The sequence below is a fragment of the Ictidomys tridecemlineatus genome, chromosome 7 (assembly GCF_052094955.1).
Source record: "Ictidomys tridecemlineatus isolate mIctTri1 chromosome 7, mIctTri1.hap1, whole genome shotgun sequence".
NCBI classification, from domain to species: Eukaryota; Metazoa; Chordata; class Mammalia; order Rodentia; family Sciuridae; genus Ictidomys; species Ictidomys tridecemlineatus.
Window position 1 is genome coordinate 174,809,168 of NC_135483.1, and position 22,005 is coordinate 174,831,172.

At 32.9% G+C, this 22,005-nt stretch overlaps 1 protein-coding gene across 6 annotated transcripts in view; it reads right to left on the minus strand.

Moving 5' to 3' along the window:
- The window catches only part of Erbb4 (erb-b2 receptor tyrosine kinase 4), a 1,041,723-nt gene that overhangs the window by 265,489 nt on the left and 754,229 nt on the right, over positions 1 to 22,005 (minus strand). For all 6 annotated transcript variants that reach the window (XM_078017961.1, XM_005331866.4, XM_005331864.4 and 3 more), the window contains exons 10-12: positions 19,454 to 19,527; positions 17,572 to 17,662; positions 15,324 to 15,523 (exon numbers count right to left, since the gene is read on the minus strand). In XM_078017961.1, coding sequence (XP_077874087.1) covers positions 15,324 to 15,523; positions 17,572 to 17,662; positions 19,454 to 19,527 — 365 coding nt within the window. The remainder of the gene's footprint in view (positions 1 to 15,323; positions 15,524 to 17,571; positions 17,663 to 19,453; positions 19,528 to 22,005) is intronic.

The window sequence follows — 22,005 nt, forward strand, 5'->3', positions numbered from 1 at the left end:
AGGCATCTCATGCCTCAGTTAAATTGACAAAATTTACTATCACACCTACTTAGTAAGAATCTATTCCTTTTCTTTATATAGATATTCAATATTTTCAGCACTATTCTTTTAAGAAATTATCCTTTCTTTTCCAAATGCAAATGTAAATGTAAATTTGCATATATGTGAAAAATTAATTGTCCCTGTAGTGTGGATTGATTTCTCGTTCTGTTCCTATTAATCTATTTATCTCCAATGGTACATAAATATTTTTCATCTTGTCAAATTTAATCCATTTGTGTTTTTATGTTTGAAGCTTATGCTATGAAAGTAATATGTAATAATGTATCTCACTTTCAATCTGTCAATTTCTGTCTTTTAAATAGGTGTTAGACCAATTTAGTATAATTATTGTTATAGTATATTAATTAATGTTGAGTCATTCATCTTGCTTTTTTTCTGTTTATTTAATTTGTTCTCTTTCCCTTTCTCTTATGTTTCTGCTACATTTTTTATTAACTGAATTTTTATGATTTCACTTTTCTTCCCTATCTTTTTTAAGGCATCTGTGTACGTAACTTTTGATGTGCAATTTAATCTCTTGGGCTTGTAGTATACACATTTTTAATTGTACTTTTTTATTCTGAGATAATTCCCGTGTAGTTGTAAGTAACAACATAGAGAGATTCCTTGGTACCTTTACTCAGTTTAACCTAATGATATGATCTTGCAAACTGTAGTACAATAACACAACCAGGTTGTTGATGTTGGTATTGTCAAACTACAGAAGAGATTCCCTCCACACCAAGAATCGCTACTGCTGCACGTTTATCACCACAATGCCTTGTCTCCTATCTTCACTTCTACCTCATCCCCTCAACCTCTCTGAATTCTATAAATTTGGTCATTTAAAAATATTGATAAATGGAACCATGCAGTATGCAACTTTTAAGGATTGGAATTCTTTTCACTCAGACATCTCCAGAGATTCTCCAGGATGTTCTGTACGTTAGTATCATGTTCCTGTTTTACTGCTAGTAGTATTCCATGGTCTGGATCACCACACTTTATTTAACCATCCATCTGTGGAAGGACACTTGAGTCATTTCCAGTTTACAGGTATTAAAAATAGTGTTGATACAAACATTAGTATATAGGCCATGGTGTGAGTATGATTTTAATTCTTCCTGAAATGCTCAATTCCTGATCACATGGTAGAAGTGTTTCAGTTATTATTATTATATTTTATAATGAGTATAATAAATTGTTTTCTAGAGTGGCTGTACCATTTTACATTCCAATTGGCAAGGTGTACATTATTGCATTTTTCTGTATCTTCTCTGGCATCTGACTTTATCACTGTTTGTTTTAGCTATTCTGATATCTATGGTACTATTTATCATGGTTTTGTAATAAGGATTTAGCCTCCAAAGTCCAATGGTGGCTAAAAGTAGAGTTAAAGTCTTGGTTGGCATCTCTGCCTCCATTTTGTATCTATCTTCTTTGCTCCCAGTCACCTTGGATTCTAGGAACAAGGTCTGATCTGATACACATCTTGTGAGAGGGGAAGCTACCCTCCAGGCAACAGGAATTTTCTTATCTGGGACAAGGCCCCTGCTGCAATTCCTAGACAATGATGCACAGACTACCTCAGATTAAGATTAAGATCACCTTCATGGGCAGCTAGGAAAAGTCCCCAGGTACATAAACCCCCCAACCCTTGCCCTGATTTCCCTTTCTATAAAATTTCAGAATCTCAAACACAGGGCTAAGGACATGGGTCTCCTTGACTTTCTGGTACAGCTACACTGATGAAAGTTCCTTCGTGCTTTTCACCATTACCTTTTCTGTTTGTTTTTTGAGGTGAGCGGCTTGGCTTGACCTGATCTTTTGGATTCTCAGAGTCAAGCCTCCAGTTTAGGACTCTGGTATCAGCCTTCTTCTGAATTTCCAGGGAACTGGGAATAATGCTGAACATCACTACATATGCTTATTTTCTTTCGGCCCAAAATCTTGGAGAATCTCTCTTCATGTGCTTGTCCATTTAAGATCTTTTTTTTGTTGTTATGGTCTATCTGCCTTATATTCATGTATATCTATCTGATAACAAAATCTTTTCTCCTAATCTGTAGCTTAGACTTTCATCCTTTACTAGGACAATTTTCAGAGAAAATGTTTTCATTTTGATGAGTGTAAATTTATTAAATTTCCTTACCAGAGGGTGCTCTCCTTTACCTAGCTCTAGATCCTAAATAATTTCTCCTTTTTTAATTTATTTTTCTCCTTCATGGTACTAAGGATCTGTGCCAGGCTTCTCACATGCTAGGCAAGCTCTCTACAAATAAACTATATCTATAGTTATTTCTTTTTTATTATTAGGAAAGATTTATAGCTTTATATTTTACATTTAAGTTCATGGCCCATATTTTGCTAATGTATACATAAGGTGTCAAAATCAGGATAAGATTTATTTTTTGGCCCATGGGAAGTCACTTGTTCCAGAGTCACTTTTTTCTAAAGATTATCTTTTCTTCTGTTGAATTATTTTTACACTTTCATCAGAAATCAACATATATTTTTCAATTGTGGTTAGTTTGTATGTTCTCTGTTTTTTCATTGATTTATGTGTGTCTCTCCCTTCACCAATATCACAAAGGTTTAATTACTGTAGCTATGTAATATGGTGAAAGTATGTTAACTAAATGTCTCCACTTGATTTTCTTTTTTTCCAAATTCATTTCATCTAGTTTAACATGTTTTCCTTTCCCTATAATTTTATGATAATCTTGTCTCTCTTAAAATCCTTACTTGATTTTTAGAGAAGTTGCCCTAAACCTTCGTATTGGTTTGTGGAAAATTGACATCTTTATGATTTGAGTCTTCTAATCCAAGAAGGCAGTATGCTTCCTCAGATGCTTCAATCTTTTCATATTTCTTTCAACAATATTAGGAAGTTTTTAGCATGCAAGACCCAGACATATTTTGTTTTTATACCAAATTATTTCAAATTTTAGTGTTATAAGTATTATAGTTCTGATTTCTGTGTCTACATGTTAATTGCTAGTATTAAAATACAAGATAATTTTCTATACTTTATCTGTACTGTATCTGGTGATCATAACAAATTCATTTATTTATTTTATGGCTTTCTGGTAAATTCCTTGGAAATTTTTATGTGGACAATCATGCCATCTATGAACAGGGGCAGTTTTATTTAGTCCTTTTTGATGTTTATGCTTTCTTTCCTTATGGTGCCTTCTAGAACATCCAATTCTTTGTTGAGTGAATGATGAGAGATGACATTCTTATTTTGTTCCAGTCTATGGTAAAGCATTCAGTCTTCCATCAGTAAGCACAAGGTTAGCTTCCAGAGTTTTATATATGGTTTTCCCAAGCTGAGAAATTTCACCTGCATTTATATTTTTTTCGGAGATTTTTTTAAAAAATAGAAATGAATGTCATGGTTTTCACACTTTGATATCACTGGCAATATATTTCTTCCTCATTGTCAATTATATATATATATATATATTTGTATATTATTATATTATATAATATATATTATATTATTTGATTTTTCAAATATTGACTCAGCTTCATATCCATGAAATAAATCCAGTTGGTTATGCTGAATAATTCTTTTAAATTATTATTGACTATTACAGCTGCTTTGTCATGGACTTTCTCCTATATATATTTTTGAGAGATACATTGGTCTTTAGTTTTCTTCTCCTTCTCTTTTCCCTTCTCCTTATTCCTCTTCTCATTGCTATTTTTCATTCATGTATGGATCCTAATCTTCAAAATGATCATCCAAATTAGTAATGGTGGGATCCATTTTATATATGGGCACAGCCACAGAAATCTCAGCTGCCCTAGACCAAAGAGCCAGGCTTAACCCTAATCCTGCCTGGTCCATTTCTACCCAGTTGCAATAAATTCTCAACTCTGTACTTCAACTTCTCTGACACCATTTATGACAAGGTGCTCCTCATTATATTCTGCTGAGGAAGGAAGTCCGTACTCTTCACTCCTTTGTTGACTTGGGTTAAGTTGGGGACACATTGCTTCATGGTGTTTGGCTAGAATAAAGCAATTATTGCTTAAAAGTTTCTTTCCTGTGAATCTGCCCCTTTCTTGGTCCTTTGGGTGGAGAGAACAGGTATTGTTGGGGATTTTTTCTTTTTGTCTGTACATGTTGGTGTTTTTGAGTTATCTGTTTCTTCACCTCCAAATTCAGGATATTTGACAAAGACAACCCAGGACATGCATCAGGTGTTATAGCTAAGATTCCAAATTCCCAAACCTGTCTGCCTTTTCTCTCTATCTTTTAGAGTCTTAGATTTAATTTATATATGATGACGAGGGTTTCATTATATTGAAGACAAAATTCAATGACATTCATGAATCAATACTACACATACAAAATTTCAACTTTTATAAGCATTTAGTCATTTTCAGGTTATTATTGAGCTTCATGTTATGACTTATGAATATTTATATATAAGGTTTATATACTCTTGCTTATATGGGGTGAACATTACTACCAGAGGAAATCCTAAAGAAGATATCCTGAGAGCAGTGTGTGAAGACAAAAGTTGAATATTTACAATTGTACTGCCAGGTGTCACGAAATTCTCATTCTTTGTATTCATCACATTTATGTCTTTCTAGAAAATATAATGAATGCTTTAAATTCTTCAAGTGTCAAATTCAGAAAACCTCAACAATATTCTTGTTGTTTTTTTTCTTGAGAAAGTTGACCGTAACACCATACCTCCCAGTCACTGCTGGTGTATGACAATCCATCACAGTTTTTTAAAGTCCATTATTTTATTTTACTAATTCACAGTATTTTTCTTCAGGTTAGCCAACCTCTCATTTTTAGCCCTTGCTTCTCTCTTTCTCAAGGGTGATAGGACATTGCTAGATATAGAAGGGTAGAATTTCTTGGATTTCCTGTTATAAACTGTAATGTTAATTGGACAAGAATGTTTTAGCCCAGGATTCCGCCTCATTTTCTGTTGTTGGTTGCCTCCTTACGTCTGTATTCATGTGCCCAACACCAGAGGACTTTGGCATCAAGGCAACCTACCTACTGGAAGAAATGAATAATAAACAGGAGTTCACAATAACGACATTCTACTCCTTCTTTGCAAACCACTGGATGATGGAACAAAGGACTTGTGGATTATTCTCTCTCCAGTAAAGCCAAAGATGTTGTCCCCCACAAAGCATAGAACAAAAGCCCAGGGAAGCTACTTCTGTGAACTTCTTCTTAAGAGATGTTTTCAATCAGCACCAGGAATTCAGCAGCCCTCTGACCTCCCTGAATGATCTTCCTGTGTGAAGGAGTAGGAGTCCTATCAACGACTGGTTTGCAGTTCAGAGGGACATTATAAACCTCTCTAAAGAAACTTTAGCAGTGTGGGTATTGAGGAACCTTTAACGTCCTCTGTGTTTCCTCCGAAGCTATGAAATAGATTTTTCTTTATCTCATCTGAATTGTACCTGCCTGTTAAAAATGTGGAGAGATAATAATGTGCTTAGTATTTCGACCTTTATAGAGAATATTGAACCTACTTCCATTAAAATGGAGACAAGCTAAAAATAATGGATTTTTTTTTAACCATGCTGTATGTGTGAAAGTAAATGGATTAGCTCAAAAATATTGAAATGGAGCACCTGTCTACAGGCACAGGGGCAGAAAAATTTTCTTCCTTTTATTGTACAGCAAATCCATCCATATTTTTCACATTTTTGATTATACATGGAGACATGGATTTTACTTAGAATGTATTTGGACATGTATCATTAATCTCTCTTTTTTTTAAAGGCTGAATAATGTGGTTTAACATAGTAAAAATTGAGGCTTTGTTATCAGAGAGACAGAAGTTCAAGTCCCCTTGGCTTCATAAGCCAAGTAGCTTTGAGCAATTATTTACATGTTACTCCTCTGTTAAGTGAATAATCACATCTACATTTGAAAAATGTGATAATGTTAGGCATAATATTATATTAATAGTAGTGTGGTATTTCATTCAGTGTCTGACACATTGTTAGCTCTCCATAAATATATTCAAGAAAATTTGAAATAATGTGAAGATATTCATGTGCTTACTTTTAAAAAAAATTTGCTGAGAAACTACTTACTTCATCTTAGACATTGCCTAGAGCTGGGATATAATAGAAACATGAAATAAAATGCATTCTCTCATCTGACTGAACTTAACAGCTAGTTAGGGAGACATAATAGCCCAATAATTATATACATACGTAATTATAATTTTGATAGATTACATGACAAAGTTGTACAGAGTACAAAGAGAACACCGCAGTTGCCCCCACCTAGTTAGAATGTGGCATTAGGTGACATTCCCCCAGGAAGAAGAACATTTAAGCCAAGATGAGAAAGATAACAGGAAACATTAAAGCAAAGGGGGATGGGAGAAATTAGAAATGACAACTGTGCTCAAGAGATTCGGAGGAAGGAATGAAATCAGTGTTTTCAAAGAAGCTGGAAATGGGCAATGTGAGAAAACAGTCTGAATACAGCCAGTGGTATGGCAGGGGCCAGTTATGTAAGACCTAATGGCCACTTTCAGGATTTTGTGCCTTGTCTGAAAAGCTGCTTAAAACAGTTGAAAGATTTTGAGCCAGAGAGGTAAGGATCTAGTTTGTATTTTTTAAAATCTTACTCCAAATACTTTACGTGATTGATGTGAAAACATTCTTGAACAGTTGGTGGCAAGGAGGTAATAGTAATGCTGGAGATAAGCAGAACCAATTGGAGTTTTGTTTTGTTTTGCTTCCCCCCACAATACAGATGCTGAGAGAGAGAAGACAGAGATTTTTTAAATCTGTACTCCTATTCTTTAAGGATGTTTTTGCTATCCCTTGTAAGACCAGCCGTATTCTCTCATAAAGAACAAGAGTCTGTCCTCAAGGAAACCAGGATCAAGTAACGGCAGGATGCAGTCCTGGTGGTGGTGGTGTTTGAACTTCTGGGTCCAATCAAACCTGAAAGAGATTTCTTGGACTTCTAAGTTGGTTTTGCCTACAATGATTTGAGTAGTGACAGTGAAATCGTTTCCTATTGCTGCTCAAGTAAAGTCCACAAATGTAATTCTTAAAAATATATAAATGGAGTCAGAAGTTTGGATGTCAGAAGCTCAAAATGAGTCTTATAGGGGCTAAAATGAAGGTAACAGCAGGACTGATGCCTTCTGGAAGCTCTGGAGAGGGTCTCTTTTGGCCTCTTCTAGCTTTCAGAGGCCTTCTTGGCAACCCTCAGCTTGTAGCTACTTCACTTCAACCTGTTTCCGTCACCTTTTCCTTTACTGTAGTCAAATCTCCCTTTTATAAGTACGTACGTGATTACATTTGTGGCTCATCCAATAACCCAGGATAATATTCCCAGCTTAAATTCTATAACTGGGTCCCTTGTGCCTTATAAGGTGACATTCACAGGTTTTGTGAATCAAGATGTGGCCATTCTGAAGGGGATGGGAAGGGGAGCATTGTTAGCCTTTTATGAGCACTTCATAGTGTTGAAGTAAGCTGAGTGGGTTAGGTAAGATATTTAAAGAAGAAGGACAGTATGTATCTTGACATGACATTATACATCTGTGAAACATTAAGTGAGTTAAATCTATAAAGAAATTAGGGAGGTAGGCATGGAGGAATAAGTACCAAAACAACCATTCACCATTCATAGGATAAGCAGACATTACCCATAGCACCCTCACTCTTAAGCTATGGAAATCTGTCTATGACTGGCATGGGACCTGGGTAGGAAATCCTGAAAGTGATATACATATATCACTTTAGGATGTCACCTAATGCCACATTCTAAATATGTATGTATGGATATATGTATTTATATATATATTTCCCCCAAGGGTTGTAAAAAAAAGAATATATATATTCTTTTTTTACAGCCCTTGAATATTTGCTTTAAATACTGAGCACATTTAAAAATACCTCTCAGCAGCAACATTAACTACAAAAATGTAAAATAAATCTGCAGTATTTTACTAGAACTCTAAAGTAAATAAAATTTAATAGTAGAATATATACTATACTACAATTACTCAATTAATATGTTAAACTATCATTAAATATTCTCTTTATTTTATTGAGTGGATTATTGTTAGCAATGAAAAAAAGAACAGTATTTATAGGACTCTGTATACAAAGTCCATTCTTAAGCTTTGAAATTTTTGAAGTATACGCTTTTCAGCTACTCGCCTGTGAATCTGCCTCAACGAATCCTTTAGGAGGGAAGAAACTCCCTCGTAGGAAGAAATGAGGTGCCAGGACCACAGGTTTTAAATATGTTGCTGACCATAGCATGATTGGGAGGATAATAAGGGAAGTGACAGACTAGTTTCCAGAGGATTCCCTAAAGATACCTGCCTTGGGATGATCTGATGCATATTAAAAATGCAGAACCTGGGTTCCCACATGGTTCTGTCCTTGTGAGTTTTGAAGAGTTGGTTAACAGAGAGCTAAAAACTAGGTGGCTTCACACAATAGAATTTTATTTTCTCACAGCTTTGGAGACCAAAGGTACAAAATCAAGGTTTTGGCAGGTAGGTTTCTTGTTGGGTAGCCAGGGATCGAAGGGTTCCCTGCTCCCTCCTAGCTTCTGGAGGATGCTGGCATCCCCGGAGTCCCCAGGTTTCAGCTGCTTCCCTCCAGTCTCTGGCTCTGTCATGGCATGATTATCTCCCCGCATGGGGTTGGTACCATTTTCACATAGTATTTGCTCTCTATCTTGATGTCTCTTCTTATCTAAGGGCCTTCATTTTAACATAATTTAATTACTTCTTCAAATAACTTCACATTTAAGCCATCATGGCTTAAAGACTTTAGCATATGCTTTTTAGAGGCACAATATAATCTACAAATACTGTCGAGATAGAAACCTCTGGAAACTGGAGTTTCGATTTCTGCAGTTTTTAATAATGAAAAATTGTTAACTATCAAGTATTACAACCACCAATCTAGAAGTAAGTTGGGTTTATATATTGCCATTTGTGGTAAAAAAAAAAAAATTAAAGCCTGAAGTAATTCTGGCTTTTATTTTTGAGAGATCCTCCATGCCTTCAGAATTTCTCCATTGCAAAATAGAAGGGGTATCATTTCGGAAACTATTCTGCAACAGTAACTGCTTATTATCCTTTGGATAAGAACATAGAGAACATTCCATAGCATGTTAGTAATTAGACATTGTGCTGTTTCAAATACAATAAGAAAATCTTATTTGAATTCTTTCTTTCACACAGAACAGTATATTCATATATTACTTTGGTAATTTAAAAAGCAAATCTTGAAAGCGTAATTAAGATTTCCTATCTTATGATTACTTAGAAGAATATAGACTTCACTATGTTCTAAGTTATGTACATTATAGTTCATACTAAGGTATGGTTTAACAAAAGGCAGAATTCGTCAATTTCCTTCCCAGCAAAGATGGGCTCTCAAGTATAAAGGATGATTCTTCTAACCTTGCAGGCAGCAACTAATTTGTAATGAACATTTACCCAAGGTAGTATGGGATGGGATGGGATGACCATAAGAAAGAAATCTCCTGCCTTTGCTATAGATTCTTAAGGTAGATCTTAACATCAAATTTCATTTTCTGCAGCATACAGAAGGGATGGTGACTGTCACATTTTTCTGAATTATTCATGTAAAAGATTTTTTTTTGGATTTTCTAAAAGTACCAACTCTGTCCTTATCATAAAGTCAATTTTAAATATTTTAATTAGTAAAAAAGGAAAATAATGCGTTCCAAGGGATTCTCAAGTATAGACATTCACTTGTCATCTCAAGAGATGATTTTTAAATTTCTAGTCTCCTGTTCATAACTACACTTATTACTTCATGTCTACCAGAGGATGATAGGTTTCTCACAATTTTATATTTTGCTACTTTAAGAAGGTGGATTTTCTTCTACCCCCCCAAAAAAAGAAAAAAAAGCTCTTGATATTTCTTTTTCCTTTCTCATTCTCCATAAAAGGCATTGTTTTCATTAAGTAAAAAAAAAATATTGTAACTTTGTGCCACATAATGTGTATATATGTGAGTGTACAGTATATGATTTATTTTAATATGAAAATAAAATAATTGTATAATAATAACAGCTAGCGCATATATATATATATATAGCATTTACTTTGAGATAGACATTCAGAAGATAGACTCTATTTTACAAATAAAAAATTAAGATAGAGATATTTTTAAATGAATTACAAAAAGCAGAATATTAAAGAATTTTGCTGAGATTAAAACCATTGCCTTTGGGCTGTAGAGTGTTGCTGTGGTTTGAGTGTGGTTCATCTCACCATAACTCACATGGAGGCTAAGCTCTCAATGCATTGGCATAGAAAGGAGTAGGGACCTTTAAGAGGTGGAGCCTACTGGGAGGTATTGAGGCATGATTGCTTTCATGAAGCCATTAATGCTGGTCTCCCCTTGGATCTCCCATGAGTAAATGAATTCCCTCAAGAGTAGGTTTTACAAAAGAACAAGCCTGGCCCCTCCTTGCCCCTCACTTCCTCTCAGGCCATGTAAACCATCTCCAACATGCTCTCACCATGTTATGCCATTGGCCATGTTGTGACATAGCCAGAAGGCTCTAGGCAGAGGGAGACCATACAGGAACACCCAATTTTGGCCTCTCAAACTCCAAAACTATGAATTAAATAAACCTCTTCACTTTATAAAATATCCACCCTCAGGTTTTTTATTGTCTTACCACCAAAATGGGATAAGGTATGTGTGGTGCTGAATATTTTATTATATAGGGTATAATAGTAAATCAGCAGATTTTCTTATAAAATCAATTGCTTTTTCTTTATTGAGAGAAAAATCATAGTGAAATGAAGAGCTCAGTCTTTGAAATCAGATGGACATTGGGTTCAATCCCTGGATATGTTCTTTCATAGCTCTACACATTGAAAATATTATTAAACTTTCTTGACTTCTGTATATTCACTTGCAAAATAGAGGTAATTATCATTTACAGAGTGGTTATGACAATTAAATTAATTGATCTGAATAGATTGAGATTTAGAATCTGACATCTTTTCTGGCTCTTTATTTAGCAGAAACATTGCAGACAACTAAAATCAGTGAGACTAGATATGTTCTTCAATAAATTCTGTTGGCTCAATAATATAATCAATAGGAAGTTCTTAAAAATATGCCGTAGCAAAATTTTCATATGGATTAAATTTTTGGTATAGTTTTTAATGTACTAGAAGAAAAAACTAAGAATACATCAAGATAAAAACCAAAAAATATGTATCAAAAGAAAAAAGTTAAAAATTACCTGTAAGACAGAAAGTTATTCACAACAGTTAAAAGGAACAAAATGTTAATGTGTTTGTGAAGAGCTTTTCAAATAGAGAAGGAAACAGGAAACTCCAAAACTGATAATTGATAAAGCTCATGGATAAAGTATATAAAGTATAAGAGGAAAAATGTAAATGATTGATCAACATATAAAAAGAGTTTCAGTCTTAACCTAAAACATGTAAATTTAAAAGAACTTGTTTTCCTTTTAAAGCTCACTGAAATATAAAACCATGAACATCCAATTTTATAAAAAGTGGTAGAAAATACTCCTATTCTATAGTGTTTGGGACAACTATGAACTGATCCAATAGTTTTGAAAGATGATACAGCAATATATAAGAAAACTTTATGTAGCTTTATTTACACAGAAATTCCACTGCTAAGATTTTAGCCTCAGGAAAGAATTGCACACTGTATAAGGTTTTATGAACTAGGATACACATTAAAGCAGGAATAATAATATGAAAAATGGAAATAAGTTATATTAATATGACAGAGACTCAATAAATATTTTTATATATTGCTTTTTAAAAGAATAAAGAAGAGTTCTATGCACTGGCATAGAAGAGGCTTATAATGTATTAAAACATACATATATAACTGAATAGTATTTAAGTGTATATGGTATGATCTCATTTTCACATGAAAATATACATTTCATTATTGATAGCTATGTATATTACATACTTATGCACCAAAATAAATGTCTTCCTTTTAGATGTTTTCATTGTTTTGTTTTCCAACAATGAGGAAGGTGCTATATTATCAAAGGAAAAAATAAAGATACTTCTATTTTTAAAAGTCAATAATGAATTTAATTTTTTTCTTATTTATAGAGTTTAACTCTACATTACAAATAAGTTTAAGGCATGATATTCATAGGTTCAAATGTAATCTGGTTTTGAAAAGTTGATATAACATGTATCTTTACACTGTTTGTTTTTTGGTTTTAAAATTTTGTGCTTAACTCTTTAAAGAAACTTCAAAATACTTGTATAAACCTCCTCTAAAACTTCTTTTAGCTAGCATCATTTTGTTAGTACCAGAATCTCATAAGTGAAGGAGAAAGAAAATGTTCCAGCTTTTCATGTCCTGGGTTTCTCTCAATTTCAATCTCTTCAAGCCATAAAGCCTGCTTTGAAATTTTTGACTTGAAAGAATAAGCTTATTGAAGCCACTGTCACCCTTTGTAAAAGAGGTGAAGCTTTTATTGTCATTACCATCTTAAATCATGTTGAATTTCAGATGCTACTGTTATAAATGAGGAGTGCCTTTTAGGTTAGAAAAACAGCACCCAAATTTAGATTGGAGTATTTTGTCGGGAATGGGGTGGAGTACAGGCGTATGTGGGTCTGTGCATACATGTGTATGGACTCTATATGTGATTATGTATGTTACATGTGCATATATGGAAATGTAGTCCATGTGTGTACACTTATCTGTGGTCGTGAATATATGTGTATGCTCACGTATACTTGTGTTTTTACAAATACAAAGAAAAAATGAACTAAAATGCAATATTTAACAATGCATGTAAAAGGAAGCAAATATTTAGGCCTTCCCATTTGCACATAATACTGTGGATAATAAGAAGGTTCTTATATGTGGGAACCACTTACAGGCTCACTGTAAACATAAGGAGCATCATCTCTGAGGTTATGTTCATAGGGTAAATATGTTTCTGAAAATATAGGCATGGGGAATTCTCATGGATCCAATGTGCTGTGAGACAGAAGTCCAAATTTTGATAAATGGATTTCATGCCAAATATATTTATTCTAAGATGTTAAAATGAAAAATGATACGCATGATATTATACTATAGCACCACAAAACTGCTTCCCCTAACTGCTTCATTTCTTCCCCAAACTACAAAGTGAAATCTGAATATACAGAAATTAAAACCAGATTCCTGGTCTGAAGAATTTGCTAAACTGAGTCCAAGAGGCATGATACCAAAAGCTCAAGACCATGAAAGATATTTAGTTAGCCATACTGACTATTATTACTATTCACTCTTTTGATTGGAAAATTTACAAGTCTTAAAGAGGTATGGAACAATATTATATAATTTTTTAGAAACTCCCTTTTCCCATTTTGCTTTTCTACAGTTAATTTATAATTGTATTTTCTTCTTCCCATTTTCTTTTGTTTTGGTGTATTATAAAAAAGATAAAAATGTGAATATTTGTAAGGTTTGCAAGTAGGTTATACCAAAAAGGACCTTTAAGATGATTTTATTTTGGCTTCAGAGTTACCTTCCTATCTTTGAAAAGTAGTGGTACTCTTTTTTTTTTTTTAATGAAGCAAAAAAGACGTATAATCCTTACTAGGGAAATATTCATAAAGCAGTGTTCAAGATTATTTTAGCATCATGAATCATCTCTTTGTCTGGGGTGTGTATGCACTCATACATAGAGAAGTATGGGGCAAGAAGCTTAAGTATTAGCAAAAGGGTAAAGCACACTGTGTGTCAGGAATCAGCATTGTATAAAAATGGGAAAAATTCCAGAACAAATAAAAGATGAATTTCATTTAACATTAAGCTGCATATTTTGATATATAAGTAGAACTTCTATTTTTTGATTCTATGTTGAAAAGAAGAACATGTAAAAACTTAAGTTCACTTAAAGCAGGAACTTCATGCTGCAATAGATCACCTTTCTCCAGAAAATCCTTTTAAGAAACATAAACAGCTAAAGATCAAGACCATGATCAAGATCAAGATCACAGAATATGTAAGTTACTCATGAATTATATTCCCTGAAAATTGCTAGTCTGAGATGCCTTAAACCATTTGTGGTACAAGATGGGGTGTTAATAAGTTAATCAATTCACAGGCTACTTAACTCCATAAAATTAAATCATGTTGGCTCTTTAAGAGTTTAATTTTTTTCAAAAATCTTTTACTATTTGTTACACATACATAAGACACACACAAACACACACACACTCACACACATACACACACAACACACACACACATACACACACACTCACACACATACACACACCACACACACACACACACAAAAAAAAAAAAACTTGAACATTATCAATTTATACCCTGTTGATTGTTCTTACAGTGAGATAAAAGAAGTAACATAATAGCCTAAGAGTAAAATTTTTCTCTGGGAATCTACCTTTTAAAATGAATGGACATTTAATGCCCACCAGAGAATATGCATTTGCAAATGAATCATTAGATTTCTGAAACTTCATAATTGGTATCTACCATAGATAAGTCATACATGAATACTAGGGCACTGTGAATACTAGTGGCACTCCCAGGATGTAGAAAGGAATAGTGCTCAGTAGAAAAATAGAGAGGAATTAAGTATTAATCACTGGAGTCTCAATGTCTCATATAAGGAATGGCATAGTCCTATGCCCATGAAAACATTATTTCCTTTGCTATAACAACAAAGTGATAAAGAGGATCAGTAGTATTAAAACAGATGAAAAGGGAAATAATGATATACCTATACAAGTACATTTGAAGAAGGAAAATTCCTCTCCGACCCTATATTTTTCATAGTACAGAAGAACACATCTTCATTTCCCCCCCACACCCATATAACAAAACTGTGTTATTCTGTTTTTCGAGTTCACTGCAACCAAACAGCAAACACAGAATTTAATAAGATGGATTTCCACAAAGTGAAGGAATTCAAGGAGTCATCTAGATGCTTATTAAATAATGCAATGCCTAAGTTCCACTTGAACCTACCAAATCAAAATCTCCACAGGAAGATTCCTAAGATAGGCAGGATTTGCAAACATGCAATATGTAGCAAATTATCACTTTCTCTGATTATTTTATGCCATGATGATAATTATAGCTACCCTCCTTTATCAGAGTTGGTATAAGAGGGGAATGATTCAGACCTGCCTGCTATTATTTTGGAGTGTTTGGTCCAATGTAGAATGGAAAGTTTTAAAGTTTCTGTGTTTAAAGTGTCTAGATCAAGTACTTACTACAGTTCTCAGCTTTTCTGTTATCCCGGATCACTATTCTTTGGTTAATGGTGCTGAAGAGAGTTGTCCAGTTGATGGTGTGATAATAACACAGGTTGCTATTGTCGGTTATATAGATGTTTCCTGCACTAATCTCCTTCAGAGACTGGAACTGTAGAGAGGTAATGCCTTGTTGCTTGAGGATCAGCAAGGAGAGGCCACTAAAAAGGAGAAAGGGAATGGAGCAAGGATAAATATGTTCTGGCTGTGAATTGCTCTCTTGAAGTAAAATAAGGATGTCACTTCTTACTCCAAAAAGAATATCAATGGATCACAGAGACTGATCAATATGCCTGTGCTCAGAATAAAATTTTCATTTTTACATGCTATATACTGCCAGTTCTAATGTTAATAATTTGTTTCCCAAAAAGAATATGTCCATTTCTTAAAATTATGAATCTTGACAATATCTCTCTATCTTTATATTTACCACTTAAGTATTAGATCACTGTCTTTCCTCCTCCACCTAGATTTTATACTCCGCAACAATAAAATACTGTAGTAAGACTAAATAATTATTTGTACAATGCTTGCTTATCTACCTAAAGAGATGCTGATTCTACTATAACTATGTAATATATTTCAGAGGGTAGATATTGCAGAAAATGACTACAGATTTGGGGTTTATTAATTTCTTATAAACCAAAACAATCATCATTAAAGAATGCATAAATAATGTTAGGGCATATTAAAAATTAAAGAGTAAAACAAAAATAAATTTTTGAAAAATATTCAGAAGGCTTGAACAGCTGGGGAAAACTTCACTAAAAGTTAAAGAACAAATACTCTGTATAAATACAGCAATTATCATTTCAAAAAACTGTTATTATTTCAACATAGTCTACAGTTTTATAATTATTTTTGCTTTTATTCTCTAAAAAGCATGAGTCCTAGCCAGGCACCAGGGTTTACACCTGTAATCCCAGTAGCTCGGGAGGCCAAGAAAGGAGGATTGTGAGCTCAAAGCCAGACTCAGCAATTTAGCAAGACCCTAAGCAAGTTAAAGAGAACATGTCTTAAACTAAAAAATAAAAAGCGCCAGTTATGTGGCTCAGCACTTAAGCACCCCTGGGTTCAATCCCCAGCACCAAATAATAATAATAATAATAATTCCTATATTTCATTGAACTTATAACATTATTTTTCATTTTGGACAATAAAGTTTTCCTTTTCACTAACAATTTTAAATGTAACTTGCTGTTAATATTTAGAATTGTTTTTAATAATTGAAACATATGGGGTTAAATGATAAAAACTATCATAATTCACTCTTTAAAATTTTTGTTTTCTTCATACCCACCTTGAGTTTTTATTACAAGATCAGCACAAGGCCTTAAGTGATTCAAGGATAGTAAAAGTTGTTTGTATATGCACTTGAGCACACTGCATCTCTCGACTACTGCTTTACATCAAGCTTCTTTCCCCTTTTAATTTTTAAAAAACTTTTCACAGATATTGTAGATTTTTAATAATAAAATGCAGTGTACTATATATAAAATATTATTATAAAATAATCCATTATAGTATTGACTTTAGTCATTTCACAGATTTAAGCAGACAAATTAAATAACAATATCTTGATGTAAATAAATTTGTATTAATTCATGAATAAAAACTTCATGCAGATGAAATCTGAGATAAACTAAAAAATAAGTAGTGGCTTAGTAAAGATTGTCATTTAGTTTTATCATGTGAATTTAAAAGATGAGATAAAATTGTATAACAAAGTCTACCTATTTTAATTTTGCTCTCCATTTATTAACCAGAGCTGCATGTAGAGTGGTGGACAAATCCCAAAACACCAGCCCTATGAGGCATAGTTTAAAAGACAGCACCAGAGACAATACAGCCTTCTGGTACAACAGAATAGACAGTACCAAGTAACTTCACTATATCATAAGATAATATACAATCAAAAAGAAAGTTTAACTTTGTAGTCCACATTCAGCATCACAGATTTGTAAAATACTAATATTACATTAGATGATGTCAGTTGGAAAATCTAATCTGTATACTTCATATCATCATTAGGGTTATTTTTATTAAGCTTATTTTTGGAATTGAAGGCAGAAACATCATATTACCAGAATTAGTAAATCAATAAGCCTGATGGTTTTGACTTGATGTACACACGATACTACTCTTAAAATTTGGGCAACTTTCAGCTTTAACCCAAATATATATTGTTAATTCAAATATATATACCTACCTATACAGTACTCTTCCACCAATGGTCACCAGGTTGGAAAAGACACTGAAGTCAGTCATATTTGGGGGCCATGATTGTATGTTCAAGAAACCTACAAGTGATAGGATGGTAAAAATAAACCAGGATATCATTGTCTTGGTAGTAGTGTTGATTATTAAAATATGATGAAAATGTATTGATAGTTTATGGGAGGTAATAAAATAACTGTCCATTTCTGTTTATGAAAGATTCTACAACATATTTATTCTTCTAACATTGAGTACCTTAACCCATGAGTATCCCACACACTGGACTAAATTATAAGCAATTGATATCAAAACTATGACCCCCCAAAAATCTATGTATCTCATCCATATAGGATCACAAAATGGTATATTCTAAGACATAAATGACTCAGTTTGCTTTATTCTTTTAAATGAAAAAAATATACTTAACTAAAGAAAAAATATGGTTTCTACTTCTATGAAATCATTTATCACTTTACCTCTATACTTGTGACATCAGTATCCACCTTGCACTCTAAGCCATTTATGTATATATTTAACCTGTCTTCTTAAATTTTAAATTCTTTTATTCATTTTAACTTTTATTGGTTCTTTTTAGTTACATGTGACAGAAGAATCATTTTGATATAATTATACAAGCATGGAATATATCTTATTCTAATTAGGACCTCATTCTTATGGAAGTACACAATGGTGATATTCACTGTGATGTATTCACTCATATATGTATATAGGAAAATTATGTCAGATTCATTTCACTGTCTTTCCTTTTCCTATCCCCCCTTCCCTTCATTCCCCTTCATCTAATCTACTGAACTTTTATTCCCTCTGTCCTCATTATTTTAGGTTAGCTTCCATGTATCAGTGAAACCATTCCACCTTTGTTTTGGGGGGGTTGGCTTATTTCACTTAGCATGATAGTACCTAGAACCATTCACTTACTGGCAAATGTCAGAAAGTCATTCTTCTTAATGGCTGGGCAATGCTCCATTGTGTATATACACATTTTCTCTATCCATGCATCTGCTGATAGGTTGGCTCTATAGCTTAGCCATTGTGAATTGTGCTGCTCTAAACATTGATGGGGCTGGATCAATGTAGTGTGCTTATTTTAAATCCTTTGGATATATACTGAGGGGTGAAATAGCTGGGTCAAATGGTGGTTCCATTGCTAGTATTTTAGTACAAGCACTCTGGAAAGAAGTATGAAGATTCCTCAAAAAAAAAAATACATTTTAAATTCTGGTGTAAGTCCATGTCTGCTTCATATTTATGAGCTGTATAACACTATTATATTAGTATTAAATATTTTAGGTACTCAATAAATATGAGTGGTACATATGCTGGGCACGCCTGCAATAAGAGTGACTTAAGAAACTGAGGCAGAAAGATAGAAGTTTAAGGCCAGCCTTAGCAATTTTAGCCAGGCCCTAAACAATTTAGTGAGATCTAATGATGTGGCTCAGTGGTTAAGAACCTCTGGTGTAATCCTAGTACCAAAATAAATAAATAAATAAATAAATAAATAAATAAATAAATAAATAAAATTTAAAAAAAGAAAGAAAGAAAAGAATGCTACATGTAATACCCATGTTCTAACCATGTAGAAAACCATGGGTTCAAAGATCATAGATCATTTGACACTTGCAAAAGATAATGACAAAATTTCTAGGATATTTATTTTTGTAATTCTATGTACTTTTGAAATAAGCACAAAAGCTGAGAAGTAAAAACACCCATTGTTGAAAAATGACAAGAATTTCAAAAACTGGAATTTGCGATGAAAATGAGTTGCTTATTCTAATATTATGCAATGTTTTTAAGAAAACACCAAAGTCACATAGTTCATAATACAGCAATTGCATTTTGAAAAGTACCTGTTATCTCTCTGACTGTCCGAAAAACATTCAGTTTCTCTGGGTCTATAGCTTCAATTGCATTGTAAGGATCCCTAGAAAATCAAAGAGATATAGACAAATTTAAACTGTGATAAAAAAGTGAAATTATGAGAAATGTGACAATTGTTATCTCATCAAAATTTAATTTTAATTTGAAATAGGAAGGCAAGCAAAGTGTTGTCTAAATTATTCTATGCTAGATGTGGAGGGAGGATTAATAGATGTTTGGGGAGATTTTTCATGACACAAAATATAAGTTCTTTGTCAAAGCCTATTCTATAAGAATGGTTGAGTTCCAATTATAATAAAAAGAGCTTCAAAGGTAGTGAGTCCATGAACAAACCATCTTATTTTACTTTTAAAATTTTATTCTTAATCAGGAATAATATAATTTGAAAATAAATAATATCATAGTGAAAACAACTAACTTCTGGGTTCCTCGAAGAAGAAATGAAGGGTTTTTATTTATATACTTTGTTTTTCATTGTGTTGTTTTCTTCTTTTGTTTCTATATAGTTAATTTACGTTCACTTTCATAACAGAAAATACTGGCTTCCATCTAAATTAATTACATTTTCATATGGAAAAAGCTTACAACAAACATTATAATACTCAAAATGTATGAATTTTGGAAATTTTAAAAAGATCATCTCCTAATGAATAAACATTAATATAATAAAATTATAGATATACAGAAGTCAGATCTTTTCAAAAATAAAGAAAATTGAGTGACCCTTTAAAATTAAAATATTTAGTGGATTTTTTTTCAGTTTACATCTTAAGAAAATATTTTTTGGGTAAAACATATTGACTGTGTAAAATAATTGCATATTTGAATACTAAACAAAGCATAAACATAGTGCCAAAACCTTCTCAATAATTATAGTAACATTTTAAGTATCTGAAGGGATACATAATATTTTTAAGTTATTATATTAAAGACTTTCCTGGCTGGGTAGAAACTTCATATTAATATGTACCTTTTACAGAAAGATAATTAAATTCATTGGATATGTTCCAAAAAATTAAACCTTAAAATTAAACAAATTAAAAAATTAAACATATAAGAAATTATTTTAAGTATGAATATACTTGTAGCAATCAAATGCGAATTCTTCCTCCAATGAACATTTATTTTTTTTTACCAGCCTATGAGTAACTTATTTATATGGAGAAAAAAATACTACAATACAGTGACCCATTGAATACAGTCTTAATAGAGTTATCAATCAAGGTACTCCCCAATTCCCTGATACACAGATAGGTATATGATTTATTTCCTGGGTATTTGAATCTAAATCCATTGACATTTACCCCCCCCCCTCAGCATTAGAGCCTTGGAAATGTATTAGTTTCTGCAACTTTCATCTCTAGAACCACCTGGTGCTGGCTTTCTTAACTTGGTTCACCAGTATATTCTTCTATACCGTAAACTATTTCACATTTTTTAAGATACCCTGATTGAGTCAATTACTATTTCAAACTAAGAAGAGCTATTAATGGAATGTACTACTAGATTAACATAGGCTGCTGTAGAAAGTTCAGATACTGGATGCTATCAAGACTGGAGACCCCTGTAAGTGCCTTTCCCTTTTCACACACAAACCTCTACTCAGAATTTTATCTGAGCATGTGCCACATGAATATCTCTCAAAAGTTTGAAGTCTAAATTAAATGTTTTTGCAAACTTGCTTTTTTTAAAGTAAATACATATGGGATAAATAACTATGATTTTGAAGACTATGAATCCCCAAAATGAAGTGTACCATGTCAGAAAACTATTGTCCTCACTTTTTAAAGTGCCAAGACATTTATATGCAGAGGAAATATCATCTCTGCTATAGGAGAATTAGCTTTCAACATTTATTCTTTGATGAAGAGCTACGTGTAGAACAGCTCTAGTCATATCATCAAATATCCTGGCTCTATTGAGAAAGACTCAAAATTCAGGGCAAGCACACAATAATGGGGTCAGTCCAAATCTTATAGAGAACAGTTCCAGGTTGCCAGGAAGTTAATAAATTCTTTACTGTTAGCATGCGGCCCAATGGACCACAGAAATTTTATATACTTAATTTTAGAGATTCAGGACTCTCATAAAGTAAGTTGACAGAATTCCACTTAGAAACTTCAAAGTAGCTCTTGGGATTTTCAGTCTACAGTCACTTGAAATCCATAGTATTTTAAAAATCAAGAATTTTCCTGCCTAAATTCAGAGACATGCAAAAGAACATTATGTCCACCCTGTCACTGTGTTTGGTGATACAAAATAAAGACTAGGATGAGAGAGAGAGAGAGAGAGAGAGAGAGAGAGAGAGAGAGAGAGAGAGAGAGAGAGAGAGATTGATTGATTTATAATTTCACTAAATTCACTTCATTTTATCACCAAACCTATTATATTTCTTATTTCACTGTGTGCCATCATTGGAGTCTATCACATAAACTTTTTCTTGCTAGGGTCTCACTGTGACATGGAATCCACATGCTAACTTGGTGAGCATGTTATTACTCTAAGTATATGTACATGAACT